Source organism: Poeciliopsis prolifica, unplaced genomic scaffold, assembly GCF_027474105.1.
Source record: "Poeciliopsis prolifica strain line A6 unplaced genomic scaffold, Auburn_PproV2 SCAFFOLD115, whole genome shotgun sequence".
NCBI classification, from domain to species: domain Eukaryota; kingdom Metazoa; phylum Chordata; class Actinopteri; order Cyprinodontiformes; family Poeciliidae; genus Poeciliopsis; species Poeciliopsis prolifica.
In genome coordinates this window covers 657,830-673,371 of record NW_026562490.1, presented here as the reverse complement: position 1 = coordinate 673,371, position 15,542 = coordinate 657,830, and the positions used below count along the sequence as shown (strand labels likewise).

General features: G+C 36.8%; 1 protein-coding gene across 1 annotated transcript in view; it reads left to right on the top strand.

Moving 5' to 3' along the window:
- The first annotated feature begins 469 nt into the window (after positions 1-469).
- nfic (nuclear factor I/C) overlaps positions 470-15,542 on the top strand; it is a 37,425-nt gene continuing 22,352 nt past the window's right edge. The window contains exons 1-3 of the mRNA XM_055024127.1: positions 470-725; positions 12,297-12,467; positions 12,560-12,736. Coding sequence (XP_054880102.1) covers positions 645-725; positions 12,297-12,467; positions 12,560-12,736 — 429 coding nt within the window. The 5' untranslated portion in view covers positions 470-644. The remainder of the gene's footprint in view (positions 726-12,296; positions 12,468-12,559; positions 12,737-15,542) is intronic.

Sequence of the window (15,542 nt, the reverse complement as noted above, 5' to 3'; positions counted from 1 at the left end):
CGTTTCTGCCAATCTGTTAAAAAAAAAAAAAAAAAAAAAAAAATATATATATATATATATATATATATATATATATATATGTATATATATATATATATATTATATATATATATATATATATATATATATATATATCTCATTATAATGAAATACTATCTCATTATAATGAAATCCTATCTCACTATTTTGAGACACTATCTCATTATAGTATCTGAGATAGTATCTGATTACTATCTCATTATAATGAGATGATTTTTTAAATTTTTTTTAACAGAGTGGCAGAAACGGGCTTCCATACAAATGAATACAAAAGTTAGAAAATATTGTAATGAAGGGAATACTGTCCAAAGAGATGTAATACTATTACTACTACTAATACTACCACTAATAATAATAACAGTAATAATAATAAGATTTATATTTGTCTATTAAAGGCAGATGGAAAGAGAAGACCTAATGTAACGGACAAGAAGGGAGGTGAGATGAGATATGGAAAGTGAACATAGCAGGATTTCATTCTGCCGCAGCCTGGAGGAGGAGAAGGAGGAGGAGGAAGAAGGCTGACGCGGGACGTTTGTGGAGCAGAGCACCGCGGATTTCCTCCAGCTGGCAACCAGGGGCACAATGATGGGAATAACTGTGGAATGATAAAGACCGTTAGCTCAGGATGGGCAGGCGCAGAGATCAGCTTTAACTTCAGCCGGTGGCGGTTCAGCTTGGAAATGGTAGGAGCAAACCTGGTCGTCACAGTAATGTCTTTACTGTATTCCTAAAAGAGACGCGACCTAAAGAGTGAGAGGACAAACATTGGCCACGCAGCTCAACTAAATCATTAATTCCCCTTGTATTTCATAGAGCTTTGTGTCGGAGGCTGTTTTTCTGTCTTTGAGTTCTTCAGCAGTTTTATGCCGCTCCGCGACATCACACTCCTGTTCCTTTCAAACCTAGCAAATAAACTATTCCTTCTACGGAGACACACGCACGGCGTCACCGCTCAGCCCGCAGACAGCGGAGGGTTTAAGGACTCACATATTACACCTAACCATAAGATACTTAATATTAGAATTAAGTTAACTTTTACAGTCGAGTCGTCCTCTCATCCAGTTGGCGTTATCAGTCAAACACTCCGTCCAAGGCGGAAGTGCAAAGCGTGGATCCATCATTTAAGTAACAGTCCAATCGGATGAAGCTCACTTTTTTGATCACATACAGGCCGAATGTAACACACGGGCCTGAAACACCATTAGCTGAACTGTCACCCACCAAACGATACATTTTCCTATTCTAACAGGATAGAGTATTTAAACTCTCGCAGTTTTCACCGGATTCTGGCTTCTGTTGGTTCTGCCTTGTGAAACGGGCTTGCTGGAGCAATCCAGCTTTTATATGATCCGCAAAGGTAGTATTATAGCCTTTGCTGTGAGAATGGCTCGATCAATGTGTTAATAAAAGTTGTGTTGGTCGGTGCTTTGGAGCAAAGCAGGCCTTTCTGTATTCCGATCACCAGCGGGACAGTAAAAGGCCAAGCTGAAGTTCAGTTGCTGCTGCCTCCTCCTCCACCTCCTCCCCTGTGTGGAAGGCTGGATTTTTTTTTACGTGTTTATGTTAGTCAGCAGAAAATGGCTGCAGTAAAAGCCAGGGGGTTGAGTTAGAAGGAGAGGCCGACAGAGGGCCTCCTTCCCTGGCGTAGAGACAAGGAGGCAAGCTGCTGTGAAAACACATCTTCAGCTCTCTGTCTATATATCTGTCTAGCTAGCTGTTATGACCACTGCATACACTTGCTCTGATTGGACTTGTTCATATTGTTGACCAGGACAAAAAGGAAATCACAGATATAAGGATCCTCCACTTCCATCCTTTGTCAAAAGTGTGTACTTTCATGTTTAACATTAAGTCCAACTTAATGTATTATGGAAGCTAAACCTTTCTAGACCCCATTGTTTTTAATTTGGGCACAGATCCAAAACATATTTACAATATAATTGTGAATAAAGCTGTAGTACAATAAACTATGAAAAAAGTGAAGTGCTGTGATAACTTCCTAAATATGCTGTATATTGTTTCAGTTGACCAGGTGGCTTCTGAAATCTGTGATGCAGACAAATTTCTTGTGGTTTATATTTGAATCTTAAGAATGGCCTGGATTTATAGAGCCTTAGAAGTCAAAATGAGCACTTAAAGTATTTTACACTAGAGTCACATTCACTCAACCACACACCAATATGTAGATTAGTATGCAACTTGTACTTAACTTTACAATTTCAAGGTGACCAACTACTCTTTCCACTCAGCCACAGTGTTTAAAAGCATCTTCTGCTGTATTCTGAGAATTAGAAGTCTATTACCAGCGATGCCGTTGAAAAGCTACCAAGAGAACTATCTGGGAAAATGTCAATCTCAACTGAAATTAATTCTTTAAATGTAAACTCAACTTTTTAAGTTTTATGTCAGCTTTTGATTGCTTTGAACAGCTGATCAGCAGCTGGTATTGAAGGGAGTGTCTGTTATTGCATTGCTTCTGCTGAAAGAAATGCACCAATTTAAGCACATATGCATCTGTAAGTTTGTATTGATTTTTACAAATCAGTGTCTTTAATTAATTCATTATTCTAGAGTTGATTTTATTCATATATTGGTTATTTTGATAGCCCTAAACTTAACTACTAAGATGCTTCTGCATAGTCCTCATCCATTCCCTGTCATCCTCGCTGAAGGCTGTTTTTTTCTTGCTTAGCAATTCCTAAGGATAGTCTTAACTCAGACGTTTGTATACTGTATTTATTATTCATGGCACTGATGTCCCCTCCATGTGGCTACCATACTGTAAGAGAAAAACAAAGCTGTGTGTAGCCTCACCAGCAACAAACCCCAACAAAGAGCAGACTACCATGCAACATAGTTCTATACAATCATAGTAAATGCAGTCTGAAGCAAGTGCCACGGTGCTAAAAATGTATTTCTTTTCATTATGAATCAGTTTTCCCTTTCATCTCTTTGTTGACTGGCTGTGTCATTTGTTTCAGTTAATTTTTGCTGTTAAAAACATGGATTAAAATTTTTTCATTAGAAAATTATACAAAGAAAAGTAAAAATAGCTTCTGAAATTATTTTTTGGTTTTGTATTACTTTAATGTTTTGCCATCAGTTTAATGAATTTGTTTGCCAAAAGATTTCACATTAGCCATTTTAACTGAAGGAAGGGATTGAACTTCTGTCATGCTCTCTAGTTTGGATCCATTAAAGCTCCTCTTTATCTGACCTGAGGTTCTCACTGCTAATTTCAGTATCATTTGAACCTTTGACGTATCAGTCAGCACTTCCTGGTTGCAAAACTCCATCTGATTCCTAAACCATTTTGTTCCTTTGGTTACACATCACAGCAAAAGCACAGAAAGTAACAGCAAAAATTAACATAGCTGCATGATATCCAAAATCAGCAGGAAAAATAATTCAAAAAGCAATATTTCACCCTGAAAAAACAAATGAATACATCCAACTGCTTTTGATGTTTTCCAATATTTAAATTGCTTTAAATACTGTTTACAGCTTTAGCAATGGTAGGCTAGGAGGAGCTATATTGTCACATATTTGTGGGGTGCACTAATTATTAAATCTCTGTTTTCCATCTAATGAGTTAACAATACAAATTATCCACTAAATAAATCTGCAACACCCCAACTTTACAGGGTATTTAAAAGATATAACCATGGCTTATGAGGCTGGTCACCTTATGGCATTCTTGTCATTAAAAAGTCCACAGAGGAAAAATAAGAATATTTTCTTACAGCTCATGTGCTCTCCTCTGTACAAAGTGCAAACTAGTGCACATGAAATTAAAATAAATGAAGCATTGTTTCAAAACACTTTTCTTGCTGAACACATGTTCCCACCACTTACTCAAGTCTAAAAGGGACTGGAAATTTATAAAGTTATCAATGTTTTTAAAGAGCAGTTCTGTGTACATTTAATATGTATTTTTTCTTAGCTCTACTCCCAATGATGTGGGCTGGTTTCTGCCACCTAGTGCAGTAAGCATGCATGACAATTGGGAAAATAAACATGAACATGATAATTGGCTGTACAGTTAAGTGCCAAATGTTAATTTGGCACCAAATGTGGCTCTGTTGGAGAGAACTCCAGTTGAAACCACAGCAGCTACAACAGCCCAGCCAATATTAGCTTTGGGCTAACACCAGGAAATCCAGTCAAAAATAACATATCAGCTTACTACAAAGATGATCTTGGTGTTTAAAATTATCGCTCCTAAAGAAACAGTAGCAGCAACTTTTCTTAGACTCTGTATCCTTATTTGACATGAGACTTGGGCTAAAAAAACCAAATCATCACAGTAAATCTTAGAACTCTGAGCTAAGAGCTTGAAAGTGGCCAGTATTAAAAAGCCACTGAAAGTGTATCTATTCTGAGTCCCTCCCAGATGACTGAGCTTCTCACTCTATTTCTAAGGGAGAGCCCAGACACCCAACAGAACCTCGCTCTTTCTTTGAAATCAAGCAATGAAAAGAAGAGGGAATAAAGGAGGGAGGAAGGGAGAAGAGATTGCCTGAGAGAGCCAGTGAATTCCAGCAGCACTGAATTTAGTTGTTCTGGGTCAAGACAATAAAATTTCTTTCATTATATACAACAAACTTTACAGACTAACAAAAAGAAAATGGGTCATTGATCTGCAAAACAAATAACCAGATAACAGAATGACTAATAGCAACAAAATAAAATAACCAAACAAAAACAAGAGAAACAAACAGACAAACAAGGAAGTATACATCAAAATAGATTAATTCAAAACAAAGACAAAACACTGTACATAATCAATGGGTGTCTCAACAAAAACAATGAAATTGTTTAACACATGTGGATTAGGGTATACTTTTTTCTTTTAATCTTGGTTGTTATTTTCTAATTTGAATTATTATTCAAATTTGAAATTATTACAATGAAAAATGAAAAAATATATTAGGCTCTCCCATTTTCCTTTTCCTTCCCTCATTTTTGTTTCCGCAGTAACATTAACTTACCGGCAATAAAATGGCATCTAGAATTATTTCATTAAAATATTCAAATTAATTTTTATCTATTGCTGATTGTTATTCCATTAATATCTGTTGTGTATGTAGATTTAGACATTGTAAGGTACTGATATTTTTCCCTATTTTTCCAGTTATAAAAATGTTTTCTTGGCGATAGTCAGGGCTACAAGCAGCAGGGTTTGGGTCTGCTTGGAGTTTATGTTCAGTTCTTCTAAATTACCATGGGGGTAACTGGATGTTGTGGCCAGAGATTTGAGACAGTTTGGTGATTGTTTCTTTTCAGAAGTTTTATGTTGGTGGACAGAGCCAGAATGTATGGAGGTGGTCATCAGTCGGGTTAAGTGCACAATGTGTGCTATTGTCCGATTCTGTAAATCTTGTGCTGTGTGAGATGTGTCCTATGAATTATTTTATATTGTATCAACTTTGTATAAAATTTGAAAAGAGTTCAGATGAAGCAGAAGAACTTCTAGCTGCACCTCGAGAAAGCTTTGGTGCACCTGTTGGTGTTGTAGGACATGGAGAAAATGTTATGGCAAACATTATTCCAAAATTGATTATGTGTGTGGTGAATGGTAAGGTATTTTCCCATTTTCACTGTAAAACATTACAGTGAAAATGAAACACATTAGAATGTGTTTCACTGTAATGAAACAAATACAATGAATTAAAGGTGGTTTAACTTGAAAATGAAAGTCTTGAAAATATTGAAAATATTCATTTCAAGGCAGCAGGAAAATTGTACTGATTTTAACCCAGAAATGAGAAGGTTGTGTAAACGTTCATTTTTCAAGTTTACTAATCTTGAATTGTAAATTCTAACTTATTTCTGCAGTTTAAACCAAATAATACTTCCACAATATGTGAGACAAAAACTGCCCCCCTGCTAGTTAGAGGACACACATTCATCTATTATTTTCACTCACAATATCAAGTTAAATAACAACTTATTTTACTTTAAAATATTTAAAATTCTTGTTTCAAATTACATGAACAAAATTTCTGATCTGATATTGAATTTTATTAATCATCACAGTGAATTCCGCTCAAAAACATTTAATATGAACAGGACATTATCCTCAAGCTTTGCAAAGCGTCAGGCGCAGAGATCAGCTTGATCAATGTAACAGACTTTCATCTCAGGATACAAAAACATGTCGCTAAACACTCTGGGAAATAGTTCCCACTCCTGTCCTTTTCTTTTTTTTAGTTTTTATAGGTGCTAACCTAAAAATTCTTGTTTATTCTACCCTTGGAGGTTTGACAAAATTAATAAAAAATTAACAAATCTTACAACTGTAAGTTTATCTTTCACAAACTCTCACATTTAGGTTAAAAATCTAAAATTTGCTAAATTTATTTGACATAAACAGTGGAAGATAGTAGACAAATAAATGGTTCAAATGTTTTACAGTAGTGTAATCAGAATTTGAAGTGCATTGTTTGTTGAAGATATCAGTTTGTACATTTTTGAGAGTGTTTCTGGAGTCTTTGCAATTTTATTGATGGTATTCAGTAGTGATGGTTGTCTGAGGTGAAAATTATTGATGTCTATTTTTGTTTTGATGGATTGTTTTAATTGATTATATTGAAGAAACTGGTCCTTGTCAATATTGTATTCATCAATAAACTGTTGAAATGTTATGTCAGCTGTTATGCTCCTCAAAGAAGTAGTGGAGGTATGTGATGCCTTTTTCCTTCGATTTAATTCCAGACAGGGGTGATTTATTTGCTGTGAAATCTGGATCATTTCATATGGTGTTTGAGTTGTGGGTGACATTATAATTTTTTTTTTATTTTGTTGATTTTCAATTAAGCTGTCAGAGTTGTTGCTATTGCTGGGTTTTTAAAGTAGTTGTGATGTCTAATTGGGAATGAAAATGTGCAAAATAACAAACAAACAAATCAGAAGAAAATCTTTTGGGGGATTGAATGTACAGGTGAAAAGAAAGGAAGAGAAGGAACAGTACAAATAAAATACAGCAAAATAATGTAATAGTTGTAATGATGTACATTAATTGTCTGACAGAAAATAAAACAATAATATAATAATATTAATGAAAATAGAAAACAATAAAGAAAATAATCTGTCTTATTTATACAGTGTATCACATGAGTGAGTACACCCCTCACCTATCTGCAGATATTTAAGTATATTTTTTTATGGGACAACACTGACAAAATGACACTTTGACACAATGAAAAGCAGTCTGTGTGCAGTTTATACATTTTTAGTACTCAGAACAGACTTCACGTTGGTCATTTAAAGACTGTCAGTGCACATGCTCAGGGTCACATTCAAATGCTGTCTTTGAAAAACTGGCACAGGAGTTCTGTCAGCATTACTGCAGAGATTAAAGAGGTGGAGGGTCATCCTGTCGGTGCTCAGACCACACGCTGCACTCTACATCAACTTGGTCTGCATGGCTATCACTCCAGAAAGAAGCCTCTTCAGAAATCACGAAAATTGGCAGTTTGCTGAAGACATGTCAACAAAGGACCTGGATTACTGGATCCAGGTCCTATGGTGTGATGAGAACAAGATTAATTTGTTTGGTTCAGATGGTCTCCAGCATGTGTGGCAGCTGTCAGGTGAGGAGTACAAAGATAAGTATATGATGTCTACAGTCAAGCATGTTGATGGGAATGCCATGGTCTGGGACTGGAAGAGTGCAGCAGGTGTTGGGAAGTTACATTTCATGACCTTCAATATATACTGTGAAATTCTCAAGTAGAGCTTGATCCCCTTCCTCTGGAAACTGGATCACAGGGCAGTGTTCCAGCATGACAATGATCCCAAACACATCTCTAGGGCGAACACTGCTTTATTGAAGAGCATGATGATGGACTGACCACACATATTTCCAGACCTGAACCCAATAGAACATCATTGGGGCATTCTCAAGCGGAAGGTGGAGGAGCACAAAGTTTTGAATAGTTGCCAGCTCTCTGATGTCGTCATGGAAGAATGAAAAAGCATTCCAGTGGCAATCTGTGAAGCTCTGGTGAACTCCATGCCCAGAAGAGTTAATATAGTTTTGGTAAATAACGGTGGCCATGCAAAATATTGACACTTTCACTAAGGGGTGTACTCACTTTTATTGCCAGCGGTTTAGACATTAATGGCTGTAGATAGAGTTATTTTGAGAGAAGAATAAATATACACTGCTATATAAGCTGCACACAGATTACTTTTCATTGTGTCAAAAGTATCATTTTGTCCCATTTTGTAAGCTGCACACATATTACTTTTTATTGTGTCAAAGAGTCATTTTGTCCCATGAAAAGAAATGCTTAAATATCGGCAGAAATTTTGTGATACACTGTATGTGAGGGTTATATAACAAAGTAATAGTATTACCAAAGAAAACAAGAAAAAAAAAGAATAAAGTCAATGATGATAATGTTGTAGTTAAAAATATGAACCAAGCAGTTATGTATTTACATGCACAAAAAATAAATAGAAATACAAAAATAAAATCTTAGTGGTGATGATAGCAGTAAAATAAGGTAATACTGACAATAATACTGATATTAGTAAAATAATCATTTATATATTAAAAGAAAAACTAAAAAATCTAATAATATTGAGGACAAAAGTTCTGATAATAAATCTGTTGTATTGAGTCCTTCAGTATTAATAATAAAATAACGGCAAAAAACTCACTTACACACAAATATACGCTCATCCCCATTCTGCCCCAACCATGTAATCAGCACAAATTGCAACAGAAAGGCAGTTGACAAGAACCTTATTTTAAACACTTAATTCAGCTCAGATAATGGAACAGTCTCACTTTGAGTTGATCATTTATCAAAGCAATGTTCAAAAATTCAAAAATTGATGGAACAAAAAAAAACGTCCTCTTGAGGAAGGTGTCGAGGTTTGGTTGGCATCCCAGCTTTAGGTTCTCAACAGAACCTGTGGTGCTTTTGGTTGGAAACACAGAGGAAAGAATTCCTCTGGTTGAGGAATGGAGAGGCTGCCAAAGCAGGCAGACGCATCAAGAGCCTTATCTTGTCTCTACGGGAATGCACAAACACAGGGTACGCAGAATGCTTTCTAGAAGTCCTATAGTGAACACTTCGAAGGTTTTTAAATAAATCTTCTTCCTGGCAAGCAGTTTAGAAGAAAAAGGTTCACAACTCTTGTGTTTGAGTTGGAGGTGGACTCCAAGCTTTATTGCAAAGGGGGAGTTTGACAGTGATGACTCTAACACTAAGAATGTGATGTCTCCAGCAGTAGTGTCTCCAGTACAAAAAATGCTTAGAAATTATATCTGATCAGTTTGTGAATTAAGATGGTTTAAAACAATAATTGGTTGAAAATAGATTTATTAACAATATATAAGTGGTTTAGAAATATCTAAAAATGAAATAAAGAAAGAAATAAGAAAGTAGATATATGAACAAAAGTTTAATATGAAACTAGAAAATTTCTGCCAAAGTGTGCCCATCGGTTTCGACCCAGCGTTCTCATGCTAAACATTAGTATCAGTGCTAAGCTTGGCAAACAAAGTATCGTGGAGAATCACCAGAATGTTCACTAACATGAACTTGCACCATTCGGTATGTTAAAATAAGTGTATAAGCGAAAATTAGTCAAATGCTAATGTTAGCATGAATACTTTCTGGAGCTTGTGGAACACCACTAGCATGTTCTCTGTAATTGACTTACTCCATTCACTATACCAAACATGGGTAATAAGCCAGAGAAATAGCTAATACCTCATTTAAGATAAAAGGCTAATGCTAATGCTCTGCCTTGCTGTACAAGGCAGAGCCCTAACCTGAGAGAAAAAGATCATGCTGGATAATCTTATTGCACTGCCCACTGCAGTGCACTAGTGGGGAAAAGTGAAATGCTAATGTTTGTGCTAATGTTAATGCACTGTATTGCTGCGCAAGACAGTGCGCAGCAATACAGAGAAAAACATAATGCAAGGTGGTAATAATTCAAGCGCCTATGGCGCTGCATTAGCCACAGACGAATCTTAAGGGTTTTATTTTGAAATTTTCAGTATGCTTGATTTTGAATGGCCAATCTAATCCCATGTGTAACAGTGATTGGGTTAAATCAGATATATAATGGTCAAAAGAGCAATTACTTGATGGAAAAATTGTCAAGGCTTTTATTTTGAAATTTTCAGTAAGTCTCGTTTTAAATGTCCAATCTAATCACATGAATATCAGTCATTGGCTTTAATCAGTTATATAATGGTCAAAAGAGCAATTACTTGGTGGAAAAATTGTCAAGACTTTTATTTTGAAATTGTTTTAAGCTTAATTTAAAATTGCCATACTAATTCCATGTGTAACAATGATTGGTCAAAATCAGTTATAAAATGCCCAAACACAAGTAGTTCTAAAGGCCAGCTCATTCCTGAGTTCTGCCATAGCAAAAACTACAGTGATGCGTTTTTTGTAGTCCTAATCATCTGCTCGGCCCTGTTGTGTTACTATGGTAGAGGTGCCAGCTGTGAGTCAGAGAGGGGGAGACAGAATTCTATCAGTTTGAGGCAGCCATTAGCTCGTGCTAATGCCCTAACCCGAGAGAAAAAGATAATGCAGGATAATGTTATAGGCAGTGAAATGCTAATGTTTGTGCTAAAGTTAATCTGAAATAAATAAATAATGCAAGCACAGTGGTGCTGTTCTAGCCAGAGACAAATCTTAAGGCTTTTATTTTGGAATTTTCAGTAAGCTTCATTTTAAATGTCCAAAATAATCCAAAGTGTAACAGTGGTTTTGTTAAAAAAGTCACATAATGCCCAAGAGAGCAATTACGTGATATAAAAGAATCACAGGGCTTTTATTTTGAAATTTTAATTAAACTTAATTTCATGACGTTTAATTAAAATTAATTAACACTGTTCCAATGTGTAACAATGGTTGGTTAAAATCAGTTATAAAATGCCCAAAACACAAGTAGTTCTAAAGGCCAACTCTTTCCTCAGAGTTCTGCCATAGTAAAAACTACAGTGATGCGTTTTTGTAGTTCTAATCAGCTGGCCCTGCTGTGTTCCGTTGCTATGGTAATGGATCCTCTGCCAGCTGTCATGTGTGTGAGGCAGAAAGGTGGAGAAAGAATTCTATCTTTGTGAGACACCCAGTCAGGTTGACTTAAAAAAGCAGTCCGAACAACTCCTTCCCATTCGGGAACCGTGATACGTATCGGAAAACCGTTGAAAGCGTATGAGAGGGCTATTTGTCCTCTCTGATAGTCCTGCAATTCATATCTGTAGCTCATTCACAGTAATTGCAGCGATGAGAGAAAAATGGTGTGCGCTGAGGTCTATTTTTCCATAAAAGTATGAAAATGAATGGTGGAGAGCGTCAGTTAGCCTGGCGGATTGTTTCGCTCCGAAGCACCTTGACAGAAAACCCTAGGAAAATTTTAAAAACATTTTACCGGAGCAGGCATGCGTATCGATGTCTGTTTGATACCGATAGCGCGATATTTGTGACGGCAATTTCAAGATTGGTTTGGGGTCAAAAATCCCCTTCATTCTTCACTCTAGCGGCGCGGCAGTTGGTGGCAGTTATGCTCTGCGTTTCGGCAGTTGGAAATTTCGCTCGTTTTTCGCTTTTTACATTGCCATCATCTTGCTGATTCCCCATAAAAGCAATAGCTCCAATGCCGGAGTCGAGCCGCACGTTTTGATACCACTTTTGTGGGTGGGCTCGCAGTGGTGCGAGCCGCATTAAGGTCCACGGAAGAATAAGTTAATAAAGAGGCGTTCTATTAGGTGAAGATTAATTGCATGGCAGGCACCTGCCAATGCATGGCAGGCACCAATGCAGGCTCTCCTTATGCATTGCTATGGGCAGGCCCCAATAAATGAAACAATAGATTAAAAATAGAAATCATGAAATAACCATTTTGGTTCATTTGTTGAAACATTGAATAATTTTATGGGGCAATTTATTTCATTCTCTGCCTATTCTTGATTTTTGTAGAATTTGCCTTCCATAGGATCCACTCCTCTAGGTTCACAGGACAAGCCAAAACTTATTCTAAGTAGTTCTTGAACTCAATTAGCAACTCTAGTTTATGTATGCTTAAACATATTTGAAACCACACAGTTTGTGTGAAACTCAATAAAATGTTTGTTAATTCCATGCATTAACCTTTTATGTGTGTGTGTGTGTGTGTGTGTGTGTGTGTGTGTGTGTGTGTGTGCGTGTGTGTGTGTGTGTGTGTGTGTGTGTGTGTGTGTGTGTGTGTGTGTGTGTTTGTCTGTCCTGTAGGATGAATTCCATCCATTCATTGAGGCTCTGCTGCCCCAAGTTCGTGCCTTCGCTTATACATGGTTTAACCTCCAGGCCAGAAAGAGGAAGTACTTCAAAAAACATGAGAAGAGGATGACTAAAGAAGAAGAGAGAGCTGTTAAAGATGAATTACTGGGAGAAAAGGCAGAGGTAGATTTTTAAAACAATGCTGCAGCTAGTTGTCAACTAAAGTACTGATTTTATGAACTGAGATGTCTGTTTCTGTATTATTCTGCTACTAGGTGAAACAAAAGTGGGCTAGCCGACTTTTGGCGAAACTAAGAAAAGACATCAGACCTGAATGCAGAGAGGACTTTGTTTTGTCAATCACTGGGAAGAAAGCTGCGTGTTGTGTCTTGTCAAATCCTGACCAGAAAGGCAAAATGAGACGAATAGACTGTCTCAGACAAGCTGACAAGGTAAATAGATGTGTAGATTAGTAGATATTTTCTGCTAGTTATTAGTTATTTGTTATTAGTTATTATTAGTTATTATAAGTTCTTAATTTCACAGTGTATATTCTTGTTAGGAATGACTGAACATAATAGATTAACCAAACTTGTTAATGCCAACTCACAACGGATCAAATGAACACACATTGAAAGCATCAATGTGTGTTCATTGACAATTGCAGTTATTTCTTTAAACCAGCAGGTGGCATAGTCCACCAGGAGATGCAAATAAATTACTACACTAAAATTAATTTTCTATACCTATATAATTGTCTATCTGTATATGTCAAATCAGCCAATCAAATGGCAGTAACTCCATGCATTTAGGCATGTAGACATAGCCAAAACGATCTGCTGCAGTTCAAACCGAGCATCAAAAAGTGATTAAAGTGACTTTGAACGTGGGATGATTGTTGGTGCCAGACGGGCTGGTCTGAGTATTTCAGAAACTGCTGATCACAACCATTTCTAGGGTTTATAGAGAATAGGCCGAAAAAGGAGAAAATATCCAGTAAGCAGCAGTTCTGTGGGCCAAATGCCTTGTTGATGCCAGAGGTCAGAGGAGAATGGCCAGACTAATTTGAGCTGATAGAAAGCCAAAAGTAACTCAAATAACCACAAATGAGGTATGCAGAAGAACATCTCTGAACGCACATCATGCCAAACCTTGAGGCGGATGGGCTACAGCAGCAGAAAACCATACCAGGTGCCACTCCTGCCAGCTAAGAACGGGAAACCGAGGCTACAATTCACAGAGGTTCACCAAAATTGTACAATAGAATATGTTGTCTGGTTTGATGAGTTTCGATTTCTGCTGCGACATTTGGATGGTAAAGTCAGAATTTGGAGTCAATGAGATGAAAGCATGGATCCATCCTTGCTTATATCAACGGTTCACGCTGATGGTGGTGGTGCAATGGTGTGGGGATATTTTCCTGGCACATTTTGGGCCTATTAGTACCAATTGAGCATCGTGTCAATGCCACAACCTACTTGAGTATTGTTGCTATCTCCATCCCTTTATGACCACAGTGTACCCAACTTCTGATGGCTGCTTCCAGCAGGATAACGCACCATGTCATAAACCATGAATCGTCTCAGACTGGTTTCTTGAACACGACAATGAGTTCACTGAACTCAAATGGCCTCAACAGTCACCTGATCTCAATCCAATAGAGAACCTTTGGGATGTGATGGAATGTGAGATTCACATTCTGGATGTGAAGCTGACAAAATCTGCAGCAACTACAGGATGCTATCATGTCAATATGGACCAGACTCTGTGAGGAATGTTTCCAGTACCTTGTAGAATCTGTGCCGCAAAGGATTAAGACAGTTCTGAGAGGAATAAGGGGCCCAACCCAGTTCTAAGGTGTACCTAATAAAGTGGCCAGTGAGTGTAGTTAAGCATTATTTGGCCTTATCTACTAACTATTCCAACTATCAATGAACCATGGAAGCTTACTTGGCCTATTAATTGGTTCTGTTTCTTCACACATATTGTAATTTAAATACATGCACAGCTGCCTGCATATAACATTATAATGATGCATTATTATGGTTCTTTTCCATACATTTGTTTGCAAAGCTTCTTTATTTGTTGTTTTTCTTTAGTAAATTCTTTAAAATTCAATTTTTGAAAAGGTGAGAAACATTTTCCCACCATAGGGTAGTAATTCTATTTGACAACATGATGGAGCCAAATACACATTATCTGGGCCAACAATTTGTGTTGAAAGTGACAGAAACTGTGCTCTATTTGAGCTCAGTGTGTGTTTACATCAAGTTAATACTTCAGGTTCAAGTACTTGATTTTGTCTCGCCTCTCCAACTTCGCATTGGAGTTTTTTTTAAAGATATAAACTAAAATAATCCAGGCCTGTGTTCCCAGGCCAGGGGCTGTTTAGGACAAAAAGTATGTTTTGTCTCTCACACACTACTAGTATTTTGTGAGTACTCAGACATACTCTCAAAATGCTAAAATTGTGCATTCCCATGATTAAAATATCACACATGCATCCAATTTTTCTCTCACATGCATAAACAAAATATAAAAATTTTGTTTATGCATATACAGTACTAAAATGTCACACACACATTCAATGTTTCTCTGTCACACACACAAAATACTAAAGTTGTGCATATACTCAACTAAAATATCACACAAATACAATTTTCTCTCTCACACACACATAAAAGACTAAGATTGCACATATAAAATATATGTATGTGTATGAACTCAATGAATGAATGGGGATGAGACTTATCTTTGTGTGAGAGGAACTAGTATGTGTGAAGAGTTGCCACACATACAACTCTTATGTGTATGTCTAAGAATTCCTTTCTTAGACTGAAACCAAGTTCCTCCATTCTTCTTCTTCTTCTTCTTCTTATTATTATTATTATCGTCACAGTTCTGATTACAGACACTCTCAGTGAGTGCCGGTTGGAGACATCCTCAAAGAAGGCGGATCCAAGTGGAAAACCATTTGGACCAACCCATCGATATAATCTGCATCAGAAGAATCCCTCTGACACATACAGAAAATTAGTCTACAAATACAAGTCTCATTTCATTCATTCATTCATTCAGCCGAGTGTCAATTCACACATACAGAATATATTTCGACCTATCATTCAGAATAGTATGTCCGTATGCTTTGTGTGTTTGTGTGATATTTTAGTAGTGTATGTGTGCAATTTTAGTCTTGTGTATGCGAGAGAAAATTGTTTGCGTTTGTGACATTTTAGCAGTGTCTATGCATAATGTTAG